At 39.9% G+C, this 19,187-nt stretch overlaps 1 protein-coding gene across 17 annotated transcripts in view; it reads left to right on the forward strand.

Moving 5' to 3' along the window:
* TJP1 (tight junction protein 1) overlaps positions 1 to 19,187 on the forward strand; it is a 312,644-nt gene that overhangs the window by 273,437 nt on the left and 20,020 nt on the right. For 16 of the 17 annotated variants that reach the window (XM_075575846.1, XM_075575839.1, XM_075575842.1 and 13 more), the window contains 13 exons: positions 233 to 335; positions 2,071 to 2,356; positions 3,192 to 3,295; positions 4,927 to 5,095; positions 5,399 to 5,543; positions 9,949 to 10,088; positions 10,757 to 10,862; positions 11,532 to 11,682; positions 14,853 to 14,961; positions 15,128 to 15,347; positions 16,000 to 16,184; positions 16,915 to 17,010; positions 18,288 to 18,370. In XM_075575846.1, coding sequence (XP_075431961.1) covers positions 233 to 335; positions 2,071 to 2,356; positions 3,192 to 3,295; positions 4,927 to 5,095; positions 5,399 to 5,543; positions 9,949 to 10,088; positions 10,757 to 10,862; positions 11,532 to 11,682; positions 14,853 to 14,961; positions 15,128 to 15,347; positions 16,000 to 16,184; positions 16,915 to 17,010; positions 18,288 to 18,370 — 1,897 coding nt within the window. The remainder of the gene's footprint in view (positions 1 to 232; positions 336 to 2,070; positions 2,357 to 3,191; positions 3,296 to 4,926; positions 5,096 to 5,398; positions 5,544 to 9,948; positions 10,089 to 10,756; positions 10,863 to 11,531; positions 11,683 to 14,852; positions 14,962 to 15,127; positions 15,348 to 15,999; positions 16,185 to 16,914; positions 17,011 to 18,287; positions 18,371 to 19,187) is intronic. The other variant, XM_075575840.1, reaches the window with a different exon arrangement.

Raw genomic sequence — 19,187 nt, forward strand, 5'->3', positions numbered from 1 at the left:
ATTTGACAAGTAGGTTTGGGTACATGACAAAATAACTTTGAAAATATTTATTTTGGAGCTTTAATCTATTTTCTGGAAGCATCTTCAATTGTTATACACGCTCTGTGTGCACTCTACGCTAATACAGTCCAACAGCTTAAGGCATTTGGGTTTTCTTGTATGAATGCTTTTGGATTCAAATTCTGTTTTTATATTTTACATAATTTTAGCTTTTGTTTTTTTATCTTTTCAGCGAAAATGACCGTGTTGCAATGGTCAATGGCGTTTCTATGGATAATGTTGAACACGCTTTTGCAGTTCAGCAGTTAAGGAAGAGTGGGAAAAATGCCAAAATTGTAAGTTATTTGTGTAGCTCATATATTATGGAATGTAGTGGGGTTTTATGTGCTGCTTAATTTTGCCCAAAAGTCCTTTCCAACGCTGACTCATCAGGAGACTTTCACTAAGGGAGACACAACAGGTGCTGGTGTGGGGTGCCTAAGGCAAGGAAGACATACTATTAGTTTAGAAGTTCTGCATATGATTCTAGTTATGCAACATATTTGCAGCATTAGAAATAGAGGCAGAATTAAGTCACTGGGGCCAAAGTAATGTCAATCCTGCTTACATTGAATATAAGTCAACGCACTGAATTCACAAACGTGTTATCGAAAGAACATTTATTTACTACAACAAAGCTAGACAGCTGAGATTTCTAGCTTTGTTTGGTCAGTACGCTGTCCATCCACTCCACTCGATCCACTAGACACAAACAACTCATAACACACATCACTGCACCTATTTAGGCATAAATAGCATGTAGTGTATCCAGTGCTGACACCAGTACAGTTAACTTTAAATTCTAAATGTCCAAACATACCAATGCAGACATGAATAATAAATAATTTTTCTAGAATAACTGTGAAGTCACAAATGGCAAAGCCATACTGTCAAGTGAGTAAAATACATGAAAATCAAACACAAAGGGCTGCATTTGCTAAGCGTTGCTATTTCATAAGACTGCTTATGGCCCATGTGAAGTGATTAGGCCAGAAGGGTTCTTGTCGAACAGCAATGAGCATTTTTAGGCATAGTAATGAAGGATGTCTGTCTTTGCTTCAGGGGCACTAAATGAAATTTTGAGCTGTTTTAGTGGTTAATTCTATATACTGTACCTCAATACAGATTTTCAGACAAAAATAGCCCTAAGGCCCACTTTAGTCATGATTTTTGGTCCAGAACTTTTGCATGTTCATTGAGGGTCGAAGCGAACTAAAAGCACGTGGGCCTGTTCATAGATTAAATACAGCTGACTAGCACCATACATCTATATCTATATATATCTCTGAAGAGTAGAATATTTGTTATGTTTTACTTTCCATGGTGGTTTTTTTCCTTCTAAACCCTAATCTTCCACAGGATTGCTGACCCTACAGTCTCGTCAACTAGTTCTCCATAGAGGTCAGGTCCAGAAAACATTTCAAAGTAGGCCCCCTAGCTGCTTGTCCTGTAATGTTTTTAGATGCATTTAAAGACTTAGAAATGCTGCAAAATGCTGAAATAATTTAAAACATCTGTACCATATATATTACATGATCATAATCTAAAAGTGGATTTTATACTGAAACGGCTTATAACAATTTTCATATGAGCCAAAAACAGTGTCAAAGGTCCAAATAAACACCCTTCATGGGCTGCATTTAGGTGCAGGCCCCCAGTTGACGATCCCTGATCTAGAGGTAAATTGTCAATTAGTCTCCATTTCTTTATTTTTAAATAATTACATTGCAATCGTTAGCCAAACAACTAAAATTGTAGTACAATAATTTTGATGAGCAGAGGACTCTTTTGAAAGAACCCTTATTTTCTAACAGATGAGTACAATTTTGAATCTATTGGTGATGACCTTTATTTTTAATAAGATTGTGTTAATTTAGTTTGGACAAAAGGCTGTTGTAACAAAAGGTAGAAGGGATCCCCTTCATGGCAACTGATCGAAAGGAGTGCAAACCTTCAGGCCACTCTTATCTCAAGTCAATTTTTACTTATTGCCTGAAAAATAGGCTATAACATTTAACTGTTACAATGCAGACAATACGGCGGAAGAAAAAAGTGCAGCTTCCAGTAACTCGTCATGACCCAGACCCAGTATCAGAGAATGAAGAGGACAGTTACGAGGACGAGGTACCTGACCAGAGAAGTGCCCACAGCGCCCTTGGTGCCAGCAGCAGCAGGAGAAGTGAGAAGAGTTGGGTGAGGGACCGAAGTGCAAGCAGAGAGAGGAGTCTGTCGCCAAGATCAGACCGAAGATCCATCACTTCCAGTCAACCTCCAAAACCTACCAAAGTGACCTTGGTGAAATCTCGAAAAAGTGAAGGTACAGTATGTGTTGTATGGTTTGTTTTGTTGGTGCATTCAATTTAAATTTGGCTGAAACAATTCCATACTGAGTAACACACTGCTGTTTTACTGAACGGCACGTTATTTCTGTTTTCATACGCTTTAGACTTGTTGCAATCCAAGCAGAAATAATGATTTCTCTGTACAAGCTAGTGAAATCTACATGTGCAGTATTGGCTTCTCGAGAGCAGATTTATCGATATTTTTTTTTAATATATAATATATATTGCATGTTCATTTATTATGGTTGGGAGCGTACAGGTAGGTAGTTTAGCACATAAAAAGATTGATAATCTGCATGTAAAGCAAAATAGAATATAGGAAAAACTGCATTTTTGTGTATATCTACACGGTGTGCGCAGAATCCCAAATATCTCTTGGCATACTTTGTGTGATGAGGTAGAATCGTCTGTCTTTCTAGTGCTCCAACATCCCATTCTACGTTGAATCGCCAAATGTATTAAGGCTCATCCTTAGGCGTAAAGGCAATGATGCAGGGTTATTCTGTGATGCCTTGTTTATATAACAAAATAAAATATATAATTTGCATTATTTTCCTTGCTATTTGACATGCACTTATTTCTACACTCCCTCACTGCCATTTCATAACTACTGTATATTACTAGCAGCTTGTTGAAACAAACACTGGCTGTAACCCATCCATTGCCAGTAGTGGCCTGCATTGCAGTGAAGGTGTTAAGCATGGTGATACTATATTCCACTGCGCTATGGAGAAAACCTCCGTTTAGTAGATGATGTGAAAAGTGACACCACACACAATATATACATGTATATTATTTTCATTTTCACAGAATATGGCCTAAGACTGGCCAGCCACATTTTTGTAAAAGAAATATCCCAAGATAGCTTGGCAGCAAGAGACGGAAACATTCAGGAAGGAGATGTTGTACTTAAGGTAAGAGATTTGTTTGCAGGAACCGAGTAGCCTGCTTCAGGCATGTGGGCTCCTATTCCCATTGTATAGCAAGCCCCCTATTTTCGAATCGATCTGACATTTTCCCAAGCAAGCCAAGAAGGCTTCGTAGCATATTAAAAAAGGGACAGAATTGTCTTTGGTTTAGACTTAAAAGCACATGTTCTGGCATAATTGCCCTGGACATAAGAACATGTTCTGTGGGCACCATCAACTTCTAAATTAAAATTACTATATTGGGGTTCTTTGACCGATTTTTACTAACCTCTCATCATCCAGTTAAATGTACATCGCCTTAAAGGTAAAATAAAACTACAGGGTAAGGGGAAAGGCAGGAGACCTAGAAACAGACTTGGAATCACCAAGCATTTTTCAAATGAGAAAATACATTTTTTTTTTTTGCCTCTATGGTTCATGAGGGTTCTGTGATCTCTTTACGTTTTACCGATCTTTATTGCAGCAGCGATGCTTGCTCTACAATTTCTAGTGAAGTTGATCAATAGCAGGAGCTGACTTCACATTTCTGAATCGCTGGTATCTTGTGCCTTGTGTCCATAGACTAAAAAATGGAGAACTAAAACTGCTGACCTAGAACAAGCGTAGTCCCAGTGTCCTGTTTGAAATGATTACACATCAGGCTCTTTCATTGAATTATACACTTTGTTAGTGCTGGGCAATTTTGTTCAGTTCAAAATATATTGATACATCTTCGTGATGGTAAAACGTTTGTTTTGCTTTGTTCATGAGAAGGGAAAAAATCAAACACTTTCAGCATTTATTTATAACATGTTATATAGCGCCCTCATTCAGGATGCTTTACATTAGTTGGTAAAACAATGGTGGGGTTACATATGGAACATTTTATGTGACGAGCATAGAGTACTTGTTAAGATGTCTTTGTGGTGGGCAGGGGTGGGAACGTTTTGGTTGGGCTTTGGGTCACGTGCATTCAGAGCTTGCTTGGTGGCAGGGGTTGGTGTCCAGTTTCTGGATTTAGCCTTGTCGGTAGCATGGGGATGGGTCTGACTGAGGCCAATGAAGGCCATTGGATCAGTGAGGTGGGTGACTTTGGAGGGTTTTGGAGAGACTTTAGGTGGGGTGAGGGGATGGGATAGGACGTTAATGGGTGAACATGGAATGCAATGAAGAGAGGAGTTTTGCGTTGGCTTCTGAAAATAGTTGAGGAGGGGGCAGATTGGATGTGGTGGGAATTTTTAGCATAGCTAGTGAAAACTAAAACTTATGGATAAACCTGTCATTTAATTCAAGTTGCCATAATATTTGCACTTTACAGGTAACATTTGATCGGTGTAGAGTTGCAGTTAGACAAGTTTAAGAGCCGTTTGTCCCTCTTTACCTCAATCGGTTGCGAATGTCCAGAATTTGCCCTTGTTTTTGTAATTGTGTGCACATGTTTTGCCCATCTTCGTGTTCTAGAATTTAGATCTCTAGAAGCAACCTGCTGTGCGTTGGTGCACCCTTTACCAGCGCAGAGACTAAAGAGCTCTTTGCTTGTGCTAACTTGGTACTTCACTCAATTATTTAGAAGTAATTTACTTTCAAAATTAAAAGTTGCACGAATAACCTATAATGCCTTCATTGCTCTGTTACAGATTAATGGCACAGTCACCGAAAATATGTCTTTGTCTGATGCAAAAACATTGATAGAAAGGTCAAAGGGCAAATTAAAAATGATCGTGCAAAGAGATGAGCGAGCCACTCTGCTGAATGTCCCAGATCTGGATGACAGCCTTCATTCTGCAAACGCTTCAGAGAGAGATGGTATGTTGGAAGCTCATACTAGAAAATGTGGCTTGATTGTGCTTGTAATAATGATCAAGTCTGCCTAGGAGGCCATAGCAAAGCATGTGCTTGTATATCTGTACCCAGAATCCTTTGTTTCTACAATGTTTCACTGGTGTCTGACGCAAGTTGTAATATGTTTTAAGGATATTAATGAGCTTCTGCACTGTTAATGCTATTAAATAAACTGAATATTGTTCTTGCCATCTACTAAATGGCATGCTACATCTTCACATGATTTATTGCAGCCATTTGATTAAAAAAAAAATGAACGTTTAACAGACATTTCAGAAATTCAGTCGCTGGTATCAGATCATTCCAACCGTTCACATGACAGACCTCGCCGAAGCCGTTCGCGGTCTCCTGACCAGAGATCGGAGCCTTCAGACCATTCCAGACATTCTCCACAACAGCACAGCAACAGCAGGTGATGACGTCCGTGGTTTATTATTTTACTTTTCTCTGATGTTAACAATTTTAACATGATAACCTCAACCATTAGTTTGTGGAAAATTCTGTTTTTCAATTAATGTGGGGGCCAGTCAAGTTTTTTCGATTATCTAAAAAAAAAAAAAAAAAAAACCTAAATAATCAACGCCATGCTGGGTGTCTTGTTTTGTTATGGGCATCATTTTTTAATGGTGGTTTATGACTGCTACCCTCTTTCCCCACCTCCTATTGATGCAAGATAAAGCTCAAGTGAGGGGCACTTCCAGCTGTATTCTAAACAAAGACCGAAAACCTTTTCTGAGCCCCCATAACGACAGCTGTGGCACGCTAGTACGAACCTGAAGTCACATGCCTATTCTTGATCTTGGGCACAGTATAAAGAATATTGAGTCATGCTGACCAGATTGCACCCTTCTCAGTAAAGAAATAAAGCATTGTATAGTGATGCACCGTATTATTAGGCAGTACAATATTTCTTTTTGAGGGATAAATACGAACTGATTAAAGGAGCAATTCATGCCATTTTTTGTATTTGTTTTTTTTAATCATAAGTTTGAAGCAGGGGGTCTCCTGAGCGGAAATTAATGGGGTTCAGCTCTTGAGACCCCTTTTCCGAGATACAGACCTACCTTCGGAGGAGGTAGGGGGTGCCGGTATCACGGCAACGTTTTTAATGCCCCCACATCACGTGGGTCAATAGGAAGTTGAACCTGATGACGTCATGGTTTCCGACTGACCCGCAGGGCATGGAAACTATCAAAACCAGCCATTAGGTGATCCCTGCTAGTTGAGCAAAGCGGCTACCAGCACCCTTACAGAGGTAAGTGTCTCAGTAATCAGGGGGTCCCCGGACCTGAAATCAATGGTGCTCAGCTCTGTAGACTGCTTCAATCCTATGTTTAAAAAATAAATAAATTGCATGCTTGTATTGCCTCTTTAAAGAAAAAAGCAATGTGTGGTATGAAACTGACTTGCATATTTTGACTAAGGGGCAAATGTAAATTGCTGCAGTGTTAGCCCTATTGAACAAATCTGCCTGACATATCCCAGATGTTAGCACTAGAAGCATGCTGTCAAAACACATGCACACTGCAATAACACCTTTTGACTCCTGGGGAATGCAGATCTGTTTTACAAGTTTGTCACCTACAAACAAAGATAGATTGCCAAGGTAGTCCCACACAGTTCCGACCCTTTTAGAAAGTGATAGCCTTCCTTTAGTGTTTACCACAGAATAAGAAAATAGCAGGTGTTCAATTTTGCATAAGTTATTTATTTATTTTTCTGCCATGATCTGGAAACCTCCTCACTAATTAGAAGCAATATTTGCAGGGTTTTTTTTTTGTGAAACGAACTTTAAGTTGAGAAACACCCACTAAGTATTTCCTTTGGAAGCTGTTAGAATACGCAGCCGTTAATGAAGTAGGAAGTTTGCATGTTAAAAATACCCATTGTTCAAAGAGGTATGAGAGCAGCAAATTGGAAAATATCTGCCTATCGCATTATTTAATGCTGCTTTTAGATTTTGACGAGTATAAAGATCAAATATGGTGGCAGCACTAATGTCAGTTAAATATATTTATTAAAACGTTATGATAAATTAGCAATATTTCAGTATCCGCATTACTCGCACGCCACGATCCTGATTTTGTATTAATGATGGTTCTTGATTGGCTCAAATGTTGGCTTCCATTCTTGAAATTTTAATTATTTTTAACGCAATAGATTTGAGCTTCATTTGCTTGTAGCTGCTATTGTTACTAGAGAATTTAACAGCTGTGTAGAAACACTATTATCATTGGTACTCAGAGTATTGGGTGCTGGGTACAAAGGTATGTTTATTGCATTACTACAGTATCCTAGAGCAGATTGTGGAACTTCTGAGTTTACGGTCTTGTAATATTAATTTTGAAAGCTGCATTTAATATGTGGCGGAGAGTGACCACTGTGAACCCTTTTTCTTAACACTGGACTGTCCAGCCTTTAAAGCTGCAATCCCACCTGAGAACGTAGTTGTTGAACAGCATTGGAACCTGGATTCTGCAGGAGCTGAACCATGTATTTTTGCTCCGGTGAACTCCAGGTCCCTGAGAACCTTAAGGCTGCGCTTATAGTGCCGGCAACTGCGATAGCGCTGCGTCGTCGCGTCAAAACAAATGCATTGCCGCCGTCACGTGCTCTTATAGTAAGCGTGGTGCGACGGCTTGGTCGCTATCGCTGGAAATCATCGCAATTTGATTTTTCCAGCGGCCGTAGCCTGAAGTCGCCGGCACTATAAGCGTAGCCTAACTGTGTAGTTACTGATGGTACTTCCTTGGTATTTAAATGCCCATCCCATAGGAAGCAACAACTAATGGTTTACAGCTTCCTATTGGCCAGTGGGGCCAATAAGATTTGGTGGCTCTTGACTTCCCTTCAGGGATCTTTACCACCAGTAAGTAAGTCTCTTGTGGACTGGGGTATCCCAAGGCATAAAAATAAGTTTGGATCTAGAATACCTACACGCTCCAATGCTGTGCAAAAACAAAATGGTGTATAAAAAATAAAGTACCTGGGATTGCTGCTTTAAATTAACTTTTTAATGCTTTTCTTCATACACTGGTTTATGAGTTTAGTATTAAATATTTATGCACAGTAGGGTGTATGTGCCAACCTATTGTATCACAGAAAAAGTCCCGCCCATGTTGTAAAAATGTGCCAGCTTTATCTTTCATTACAGGCTTGTTCCCTATTGACTGACCGCCTGACCAGAAACATGTTATCTTTCCAAGAACATGTTTCCTCTAATTATACTTGATAAAAGGACAATAAGGCTACGAGTGGTCTTTCCAGAACTATGGCAGTGGGAACTTGGTAGTATATACATAGACTTTTGCAGCCGTATTGCGAATATTGAAAGCAAAATTATAATTCTAAAGCTTGGTATTTATAGAAAGTGTTAGGCCGCGCCTATAGTGCTGTCGAGGGCGACACGACGGGTGACGTCGCTGTCGACACCGGCCAAAGTTATATTTCGCCGGGCGTCGTCGCGGGTTTCCAGGCATTTGATTGGTTCAGGGGCCGTCACATCAGGCGACAGCCCTTGAAAAATCAAATTTTGCCGGCTACCAGTTTTCGGTGCGTCGCCTTGTCACCGTCGCACTTACTATAAGCGCACGCGGCGGCGGCAATGCGTTTGTTTTCGGGCAACGTCGCGTCGCCGGCACTATAAGCACGGCCATAATTATGGCAGCATGTTCACATCCGATTCATAGCAGGACTGAAAAAATGGACGCATCTCTTGTCCTTTGGTTTGACATTCATTAACGTTTAGATCAACGTTCAACTTTTCATAGGAGTAGCAATGTGCAGAGATTGTTGCCACATTAAAGTGTGAGGTGTCTGTATAATGTGTGTCTAGCAAAATCCTCATGTTTGGCTCCATCTTGTTGCTGGTAATGGAAGTGCTATACAAAACATATCTGTAGATTCGTACATCTGATGTGTTCTGAATCCGTATTGGGGTTCATGTAAGTTTGCTTATTCACATAACACCTCAGCCCAGATGAATTATGGGACTGCAACGGGGTGAGACTCCATAATTGAAAATCTATCGTCTACCCCATTTCACCTTTAATCAATCACAATCTTCGTGTGCCCCTTGTAAGCAATTTAAAGCAGCCGTCCATGCTAGCAGCCGTTTATTTTGCATCATTTTGTAGATTTCCATTCACTAGATACGAGACGTTGAAAGCAGCGTTTCCTCCTGCCTTAAAAAAAAAAAAAGATTGCCTTTACAGCAATACAATTATATAAGCAGCCAATTGATCATTGGCGACTGGATCAATCGGCAAAGATCCTGCTTCCCAGGGCACACACTATTTACTCCTTGAGTAAGTGGGAGGAGATTTTTTTGTCCTGTTTGTATTTTCTGTTCAGTGTTTTTAGTATGTAATTAATCTTTTTTTTTTCCATCGAGTGGGAGGGGGGGGGAATGGAGTAAGTATTCTCTAATACAGTACTACCCAAGAGATTTATTTAAAAAATAAATAAAACACAGGTTATAAATAAAATGCTGCTTGAGATAAGTGTACGGTCAAAATGGACCCCCTGCCCCTATAGACCAGTGCTGTCTGAGTTTATCATTCTAAAATATGTTTTTAAAGAGCAGGACATGCTCAGGAGGACAAGATACTTGTGTTATATAAGTTATACTAATATAGGTTTCGGGGGGGTGGGGGGGGTTGCTGCTTTTAAAATGTTTAACTTTGAGAAACATTAAAGCTTAGCACCTGTTGAGAAGTGACCTTGTTAAGGACCTTTCTTCCAAGCTCACATCACTCCAGTATAGTAAGGTTATTAAACAGAGCTGCTGTAACCCCTTTTGTCCTTCACTTCTGTAGTAGCCGAAGTCAAGAGGATGAAAGAGTATCGAAGCCTGGAGCTGTGTCTACACCGGTTAAAAATACAAATGGTGCATCGCTTTCCAGAACCGCCGAGGAACCCTTGGAAAGAGCTGATAAGCAAACGCCTCCTCTTCCAGGTGAAACACTGGGCTATGTACTTTAATCAATTATGCACATACATTATAAAACGGACTTAAATTACGTACCTGTATTTACTTAAATGGGTGCGAAAATGTATAAGCCGTTCAGCATACCTCCTGCCAGATGTCATAAATCGCCCAAGCTGTGCTCTTGTAATTCAAAAATGTTTCCTTTCCCTAAGTAAACCCGACCTCCAAATTCACATTACCCCGTCATTTTGTAGGAAAATAATTCCTAGATTCAGTTTACTTTTGAACAGTTGAAAAACATTTTGTTGTTTACATGTGAATTTACTAATTGCGTATTGTTCTCAGCTAATTTACATTCATTCACTCTTCATAAATTGTAATCAAAGGCAATGTGAGTTAACTTGGAAGGTTATGTGCGGTCCTCCTGCTTCCAGAAGCGGCAAGAAAACGACTTCAGAGGCACAAGCTACAATTATCTATCTTCTAAATAAAGAGCTATAAAGCTAATTATGATCGATTTTTTAATTTGAATGTAGCTTGTATGTGACCATAATGTCCTCTAGTAATGGATGTTGACAGAGGCAGCAAGCTGACCTCGCCCTGAATAGCCGTGATATTTTCGGAAGGCTTGCTGTACGATTAATTTTCTTACACTAAAGGCTTTCTGAGGTGAAATGTTCAATTTGTTCCTACAGAGCCAAAACCAATATATGCTCAGTCAGGACAACCAGATGTGGACTTACCAGTCAGTCCATCTGATGGTCCTTTTCCAAATTCTACACATGAAGATGGACTACTTCGGTAAAGTATACACACGTTTATGAGTCTAAGAACAGTCTTAAATAGATGAATAGTCTCGGTACGCACAATAACCAATTATATAAATATATCCCAAACTGGGTGTATGTGGTTGTTCTTTTATGCCATGCATTTCCAGAGGCCCACCATCCGTTTATAAATGTTACATTCATTGCAGTTCCTGTAACGCTGGTTACAAATTTTGAATGAAACCACGAGTTACTGCTATATTTTGTGTTGCATTCACAACTATACGGTTGTCAAAGCGAATGTTCGTAAATATAATGGTTATTCAAAGACTATTTTGTGACCTAAAATCATATTTGTTTTCCCATTGGCAATCTTTACATTTTAGTTTAACACATTCAATTGCACTCCCCCTTGTTAAGCAACTGTTTCTATATGTATATTTTTATATAGCTCCATCCATGTACATACTGCTTTACAGCAGTAATACACCTGACATAATATAACAATGAGAAATGCTTCAGACATAAGTAAGATTAGGGAGTCCCTACCCCGAAGAGCTTAGGGGTCCAAGGTGTGTGTGTGTGTGTGTGTGTGTGTGTGTGTGTGTGTATAATTTGTGTGTGTAATTTTTACAGGTGCTGTAATAGGATTCATGGAGGGATGTATGTTTTCTGATGAGCGAACATTTCATTTGTATTATAGGCCGAGCATGAAGCTGGTGAAGTTTAGGAAAGGCGACAGCGTGGGGTTACGCCTGGCAGGCGGTAATGACGTTGGCATTTTTGTGGCTGGTGTGTTAGACGACAGTCCTGCAGCTAAAGAAGGATTGGAAGAAGGAGATCAAATACTTAGAGTAAGTTACGTTATGGAAATCTGAATGCCGATGTCAGTTTTTCTTTAGTAAAATGTACCTCACCAATAATGGAGTCAGTCATTCTAAAGTCTGAGTGGATGGTAACAACTTATAATGATGGCCCACAATTCGCATGCAGAACAATTAACATTTGAAATATTATGTTAATTTGTGCATCGTCCCATGGTAGAACATAATAGAGTGGTTAATTAGTATGATAATTTATCTTTCTGCATATCTTCCTTTATGCTAACACAGAGGGAGTGTAATAGTCATTGCTATCTTGAGGGTATCTATTTTTGTGATTGCTGATGATGGTGACTGGAGTTAGAAAATGCTGACGTTCTGCATGAAGGTTTCCCAAGAAACTAACCAGAAGTGACTAACTCACAGAAGATTGCCTTGTTAGATTTAATACATGAAAAAGATGCATGGAATTGTCCCCCATTTAGTTTAAAAAAAACACACACTAAATAAATGTTCTGCCATGCGGAAGATCTTTAATTACAGAAATGTAGCTACTTAGAATTGTGATTCAACATGTCAAAGTATCAAAAACGTCTTAAACACGTACAGTACGAACATAGAATTCATGGTTTAGGAATGGGTTGGTGGTTGCTCTGCTAGTGTTTTAATCAGGAGACATAAATTAATTTAATAAAAGGAAGATTGAAGCTTGTTAAGAACATTCAGAAAAATGGAAAAAATGTGTGGTGCTCTGAAAAAAGCCTCAAAATATGTAGTACACAAATTGTAAAGTTCAATAAATGTATATAATGATTCCTGAAATGAAAACCCCCTGGATAATGGATAATGGATAAGGACAATGAGGATTTTACCAAACAATCACATGAACTTCTTGCCAGGTTCCAAGATAGGGGCTACTCACCCACAGATCTAAAAAAACAATCATTAGAGGAGGTCAACAAAATCACCAGGGAAGATTTATTGGTTAAACAAACCAAAAAGTTTTCCAAACATGACACTAAGGCCACAAATCAACCGTTATTCATTACTCAATATAACACTCAAGTGGGTCAAATAAAGCACATTATTAAAAAACATTGGGAGATCCTTTCAGGAGATCCCCTTCTTAAACATATTTACTCAGAAGGTCCCCAATTTGTTTTTAGGAAAGCCAGAACCATTGCCAATTCAGTGTCCCTGAGCCTTTTCTCCAGTAAACAAAATTGTAATACCAGACAGTTACCTAAAGGAAGTTTTAAATGACTTAAATACATTTCATGTAAATATAAATACCACTCGTGCCCTGAAGGCCCGTATTAGGGAACATATGAGACTCATAAAAAATGGAGATCTCACTCACCCAGTAGCACAACACTTCACTAACTGCAGATTGGGAAGTATTGATACATTTTCATATATAGAGCAGGTGCCAGAACCAATCAGTGGGGGCAATAGGATGGAACTTCTAGATAAACGAGAACTTTACTGGATTTTCACACTTAAAACCAAATTTCCATATGGCCTTAACTCTGACTGGGATCTGGTGCCCTATCTACGTTAGCTAACACTTTAAATTAAATTGATTTATATTAATTATTAATTTATAATTATTTTCCTTTTTTTTTTGTGTTGGTCAACTGACTCAAATTGTTATCCCATTTCCTCATGCTTTTGAGAGGTGTCCTGCATTCGTGCAGGTTTAATCCTGGGAAGGATGGTTTATGATCATGGATTATTCCTTATGGTATTAGTTAATTTATATCCATATTCTATGGATGTTCATTTTCAATTTCATCTAAATTCTATACCTATGTTCCTTATTTTGTACATTGTCCCTATTTACATTTATTTTGTGTTATTATTATTTATTTTTCATTCATATTATTATTTTTTCATTCATATATTTTTAATGTTTAAATTATTTTTGTTCAAGCATCTGGTTTTTCAACTCAATAGTACATTGATTTATATCATTTTTTTTAATACTAATTATTATTGGTTGACATATTTATTTATTTGTTCCGACTATATTATTACTATAAATATCGGTCAATTCTAGTTTTTTCATTCCCTGACTATACAGCTCATTATACGATCTCTCTTTTTTTCAAGTGGGTATTGACGCTATATATGTGTATATATATATATATGTGTATATATGTATATATATATATATATATTTTTTATTATTATTATTTCATTTAATTATACTAATATACGCTTATATATATTATAACGTTTATCAACTAGTCTATCCACTTGATAGGTATTTTCTTTCTTTTAATAGAGATTTTCATTTAATTATGATGTTTCTTTTTAAGTTTGTATTCTTTTTCCTAGTGTTGCTTCATCTTTGGAAGTTATACCAAGTATTCGTTTGTTTGTTTCCCATATAGACAGCGTTTAATTGATAAATGTTTTTTGTTAATAAAGTTGTGATATTTTGTATTGCCCACGGCACGTGCTGACGTCATTACGTTCGCGTCACTCCTGAGAGTTTCAGGAAGTGAACGACGAATGGACATCAGCGCGCCTCATGGGTACATAAGCAGACTGGTGAGTACTCTAGTTAGTCACCTTGAGAAAGAGCTCACGCTCGAAACGCGTTGGTAGGGGTCTGTGAACCCCGTAATGTAGCTGTGTTTTTTTTGTGGTTTCCATTAAAATAGTCTTTTTTTTATGGGCACACGCTCTCCTGGATTTCATTCAACCTTTTTTTGCTTTCCTGAGTATTAGTGCCTGCTTTTTCCGTTTGCTTCGTGTTAAGAACATTCACCTTCAAAAGAAAAGTACATCTGATTAAGTTTAAAACTTAAAGGTAAAGGTACACTGAGCTACCAGTACACAGGACTTAATCTTCAGTGGTTAACGGAGTCAGAACTTCAATGTCAGGATTCTTTTGCAGGACTGCATTTTGATGTATTGCAAACTTCTGATAGCAACTTTGATCCTGCAGAAGTATAGATGTCATAGCCTATGATACCTTTTTAATAGAATAACAAATATGTATTCTTAAATGTAATTTCATTTGCTGGGCATTTGAAACCACAGGTCTCACATTATGTACTAAAGAACAATTCTTTCATCCGATATCACTGCCTACAAAATGTTTATGTAGCAGTATGCAGATAAATGAGAAATGTTGGGTTGACAACGCAATCTGAACACTGTATCATAAAATCCTGTTCTGTTGTATGATTCAGGTAAACAATGTGGACTTCACAAACATCATTAGGGAAGAGGCAGTGCTTTTCCTGCTTGACCTACCAAAAGGAGAAGAGGTCACCATTCTTGCTCAAAAGAAAAAAGACGGTGAGTGCTTCAAGATATAATAGAATAGCGATAAATTGTGTAACGTGTTTTTTTTGCTTGTACACATTATGATGCATAAAATATGTATAAAGGTACATATTCTCGTATGATTGCTGCCAAAGAAAGATTTCACTCTTGGCTTAATTTGACTTTCTATATTCCCCAGTTTATCGTCGTATTGTTGAATCAGACGTCGGAGATTCCTTTTATATCAGAACCCACTTTGAGTATGAGAAGGAATCACCTTATGGGCTAAGTTTCAACAAAGGCGAGGTGTTTCGGGTGGTGGATACCCTGTACAATGGAAAACTGGGATCATGGCTTGCCATCAGAATTGGCAGAAATCACAAGGAAGTGGAAAGGGGAATTATCCCTAATAAAAACAGGTAAAGGGACAGTCGGGCAAATACAGTAATATTTATTCTGTTCAGATGCCAACTTCTTTTGTACATCAGCTCCAAGTGTGATATGTGGGCTGTGAAATACAGCAGTGTAGAATATGCTTTTATATATACAGGCATACCCCGGTTTAAGGACACTCACTTTAAGTACACTCGCGAGTAAGGACATATCGCCCAATAGGCAAATGGCAGCTCACGCATGCGCCTGTCAGCACGTCCTGAACAGCAATACAGGCTCCCTACCTGTACCGAAGCTGTGCGCAAGCAGGGAGCATATAGAGCCTGTTACACATGCGTTATTTACATCAGTTATGCACGTATATGATGATTGCAGTACAGTAAATGCATCGATAAGTGGGAAAAGGTAATGCTTCACTTTAAGTACATTTTCGCTTTACATACATGCTCCGGTCCCATTGTGTACGTTAATGTGGGGTATGACTGTAGTGCTGCAATGCTGAGCAGAAACGGTTTAACAGTTTTGGGCCTGAAGAACTTGCAGTATAATTTTAGTGCCTGAAGCCGGACTTGCCCGTCGTGCTAGCATGTCGATTGCCTACCCCAAAATAAGTGTTACTGCGCCGTCTCGTGTTTAGCAGGCTGGATCACCTCTGTTTTGGTTCATTACTCTTCACAGGGCAGAGCAACTTGCCAGCGTGCAGTACACGCTCCCTAAGACTGCTGGCGGTGATCGGGCTGATTTTTGGAGATTCCGTGGCCTTCGTAGTTCCAAGCGAAATATACGGAAAAGCAGAGAAGATCTTTCTGCCCAACCTGTCCAGACAAAGTTCCCTGCATACGAACGAGTCGTCCTACGAGAAGGTTTTTCATTTTAAATCATTCATTTGATGTCATTTTAAGTTAGGAGTGAATAAAGCGAGTGTGCCTACTAATAGTCTGTGATCTTCAACGTATTGTAACACCAAATACAAAATGTCCACGCATCATTATTTAGGTCATTGTAAAATATAGAAGCAAAGGTGCATTTCCACTGTAAAGGTTAAGATGTCATAATAAAGGTAAATCCTATTTCGGCTTCCTTGATAAACATGCTGCATTGTAAAGCTACAACTATGCACTCCCTCTACCCCTTCTAAATATTATCTGCAATTCGTATTGAGATCCAAAAATCATACAGCAATCTGTCCATTGCATCATAAACTTTGGTTCCCTTCCCAGGGACTACCAACCCCAGTAACGAAACTTCTACTGCCGTAATCTCACTGTAGTTTACAGACTACTGGTTGCTACCAGACTGTGCTTAAAATCCTTACACCTTTTAGGGCCTTGTTCATTAAGAAAAAGAGAAGCAGCGCACAGCCAGGGAACCAGGTGGTAAAAATGCAAAATACTTTATTCAAAAATAAACATCACCCCAGGGGGTATTGCAGCCTCCTACGCGTTTCAGACAAACAGTCCTTTAACAAGGAGTATCCTTATTCATTAAGGCCCAATGCAGCTGATGAGTCACTGAGATAAACGTGGCAGACTGCACATTTAGGAAGTCATACTTTGTGCTCACAATGGCACTGAATGTGAGTTTCATTCGCAGCTGGATTTCTCAGGCCTGTGGTTATTTTTGGTCCTATTGCTGATGTTGCACGTGAGAAGCTGGCAAGAGAAGAGCCAGATATTTATGAGGTGGCAAGTAAGTTGTTTGTTGTATTTTACCTTTTTATACCAACTACCCAGGTGGTTCCAAATACATTGTAACATGGGCCGCTCACAGAAATCATGGGGCCCAGGACAAATTAAAGGAGCCCACCCCCCCAACCCATAGCGCACCTACCACGTAAGAAAAATTGTTAGCGCTCAACTTTAACATAACTGTTTTGTTCTTGTAATACGGAAAAAAATTCAATTGGCAGGCATTGGGCTGGTTTCGGAGAGGAGATAGAAGGCACGTGGGTGACTGACTGCCTGAGTGTGTGGGTGCTGCCCGGGGCTGGGTTGGCGGGCACGGGCTTGCCACGGCGCTTCCCCTCCGTCCCATGATGGGAGTGGCGGGAACGGGTCCACAGGCAGTATTTGCGGTGTTTACCCCCCCCCCCCCCATGCCCCCGGTCCCCGTGGCTGCTGCCCAGGGCGGGAGGTAGGCGCGGGGGGGGAACAAGGTCATCGCCCGCATCCCACTCTGGCCCACATTCCCCTAGGGTGCCCATGCGGGCAGGGAGACAGGACTGGGGGGGGCGCGAGAAAGGGGTCCGGGGATTGAGGGGGCAGCCGCCGGAAGCATCCTGCATTCCGGACACCCTGCTTCCCTGCGCATGCGTGCCGAGATTTCTGCTCTGCATATGCGCACGGGGTTCGACGGGTTTTTTTTTTTTTTTTTAAATGACACAGGCGCAGGGGGCCTGGGTGGCCCTCTGACTCACGGGGCCCTGGACGCCAACCCCCGGCAGACCCCCCCCTGTTGTCGGCCCTGATTGTAACTGTTGGCTTTGAAGGAGTTCCTTGTGTTCTCAAGTCACATGCATCAATATCAAGCTGTGCTATGCCCCAAGGCGCCTTAGAGCCCATTCACTTGAATAGGCAAGAAAGGATAGCACTGTTTAGTGAATATGGGCTGAGGTTATTTCTAAACACCCTTTTGACAGCGTTCTAAAATACTATAGAATAGTCAGCCTAACAAAAGGCCAGTAAGTCAGCAGTCGGCAATCAGCTTCAACTAGACCTTAGTGCAAAGTTATACATATGTGTTATATACATATAGAGAAGGGTATATTTTTAAACACCCAGACATTTTAAGGTTGCTGGTATCACAGGTTACCAAGATGCCAAATCTTAAAACAAATAAACAAAATTAAATCTTATTCTAAATTGCAGTTACACCACATGTCAGAAATGCATACGTTCCGCTAAAATAAGATTCACTTATTTATTCCTGTATGTGCAGAAGCTCTATTGTAACCATTTCTTTAATAGGAAGTGAACCAAGAGATGCAGGTACTGACCAACGAAGCTCTGGCATCATCCGTCTCCACACAATAAAACAGATTATTGATAGGGTAAGTGATTAACACAATAGAACATCTTAATAAAAAGTCTGCATGTCTGGCCTTTTAATAGAGTAGGGGGTTTGTCTGGCTTACACTTACTGTTTTAAATGATAATGTAAATTGATTATGTAACTTCAATATGCAGTTCCACTACTGTTCCAGTATTTTTTGCATTGCTTGAACTTTTTGTTTTCACTTGTTTTCGTTTTTTTTAAACTCCGGTTACATACTTATGACATTATCCTGTCCCATGTGTTCAGGTATTCAAAAAATAAATAAATAAAAATAGCCATTTTGATTTTCAAATATCTATTGTCCTGTTGAATGTAATGAAGCTCCTGCAGCATTCTTGGGATTAGGATGCGGCCCCAGTGCACGACGGGTGCCTGACGGCGCTCGTTCCCGGCAGCAGCACGACCTGGTGGACACCAGGCGGCGGGGGCACGGCCATGACGTCACGCGGCTGGTTCGCCCTCATTGGCTGAACCACCGCCGTGACGTGGCCAGCGCTCCGTTGCCACTAGCAAAGACAAAATCCTTGTCTTTGCTAAATGTGATTGCGCATTGTGCCGGGGCGCGCAGGCAGCTACTGGGGCCGCCCCCATAGAGGGCCGTACATTGTGTGCGCAGCGCACGCCATCACCGCCACTGGGGACCTAGCCATAGTTGGTTATACGCTACTAACTAGTTCCTAACTAAAACTACAAGTATAACAAATTCTGTTTTCTTTTGTGCCTTACCAATGGTAAACATGGCGTTACATGGCTTAGTTATTTTACTTTCTTGCAGCTCTAATATATGGATGTAAATGCAGTAATGTAGCTCA

The sequence above is a fragment of the Ascaphus truei genome, chromosome 18 (assembly GCF_040206685.1).
Source record: "Ascaphus truei isolate aAscTru1 chromosome 18, aAscTru1.hap1, whole genome shotgun sequence".
Lineage (NCBI taxonomy): Eukaryota > Metazoa > Chordata > Amphibia > Anura > Ascaphidae > Ascaphus > Ascaphus truei.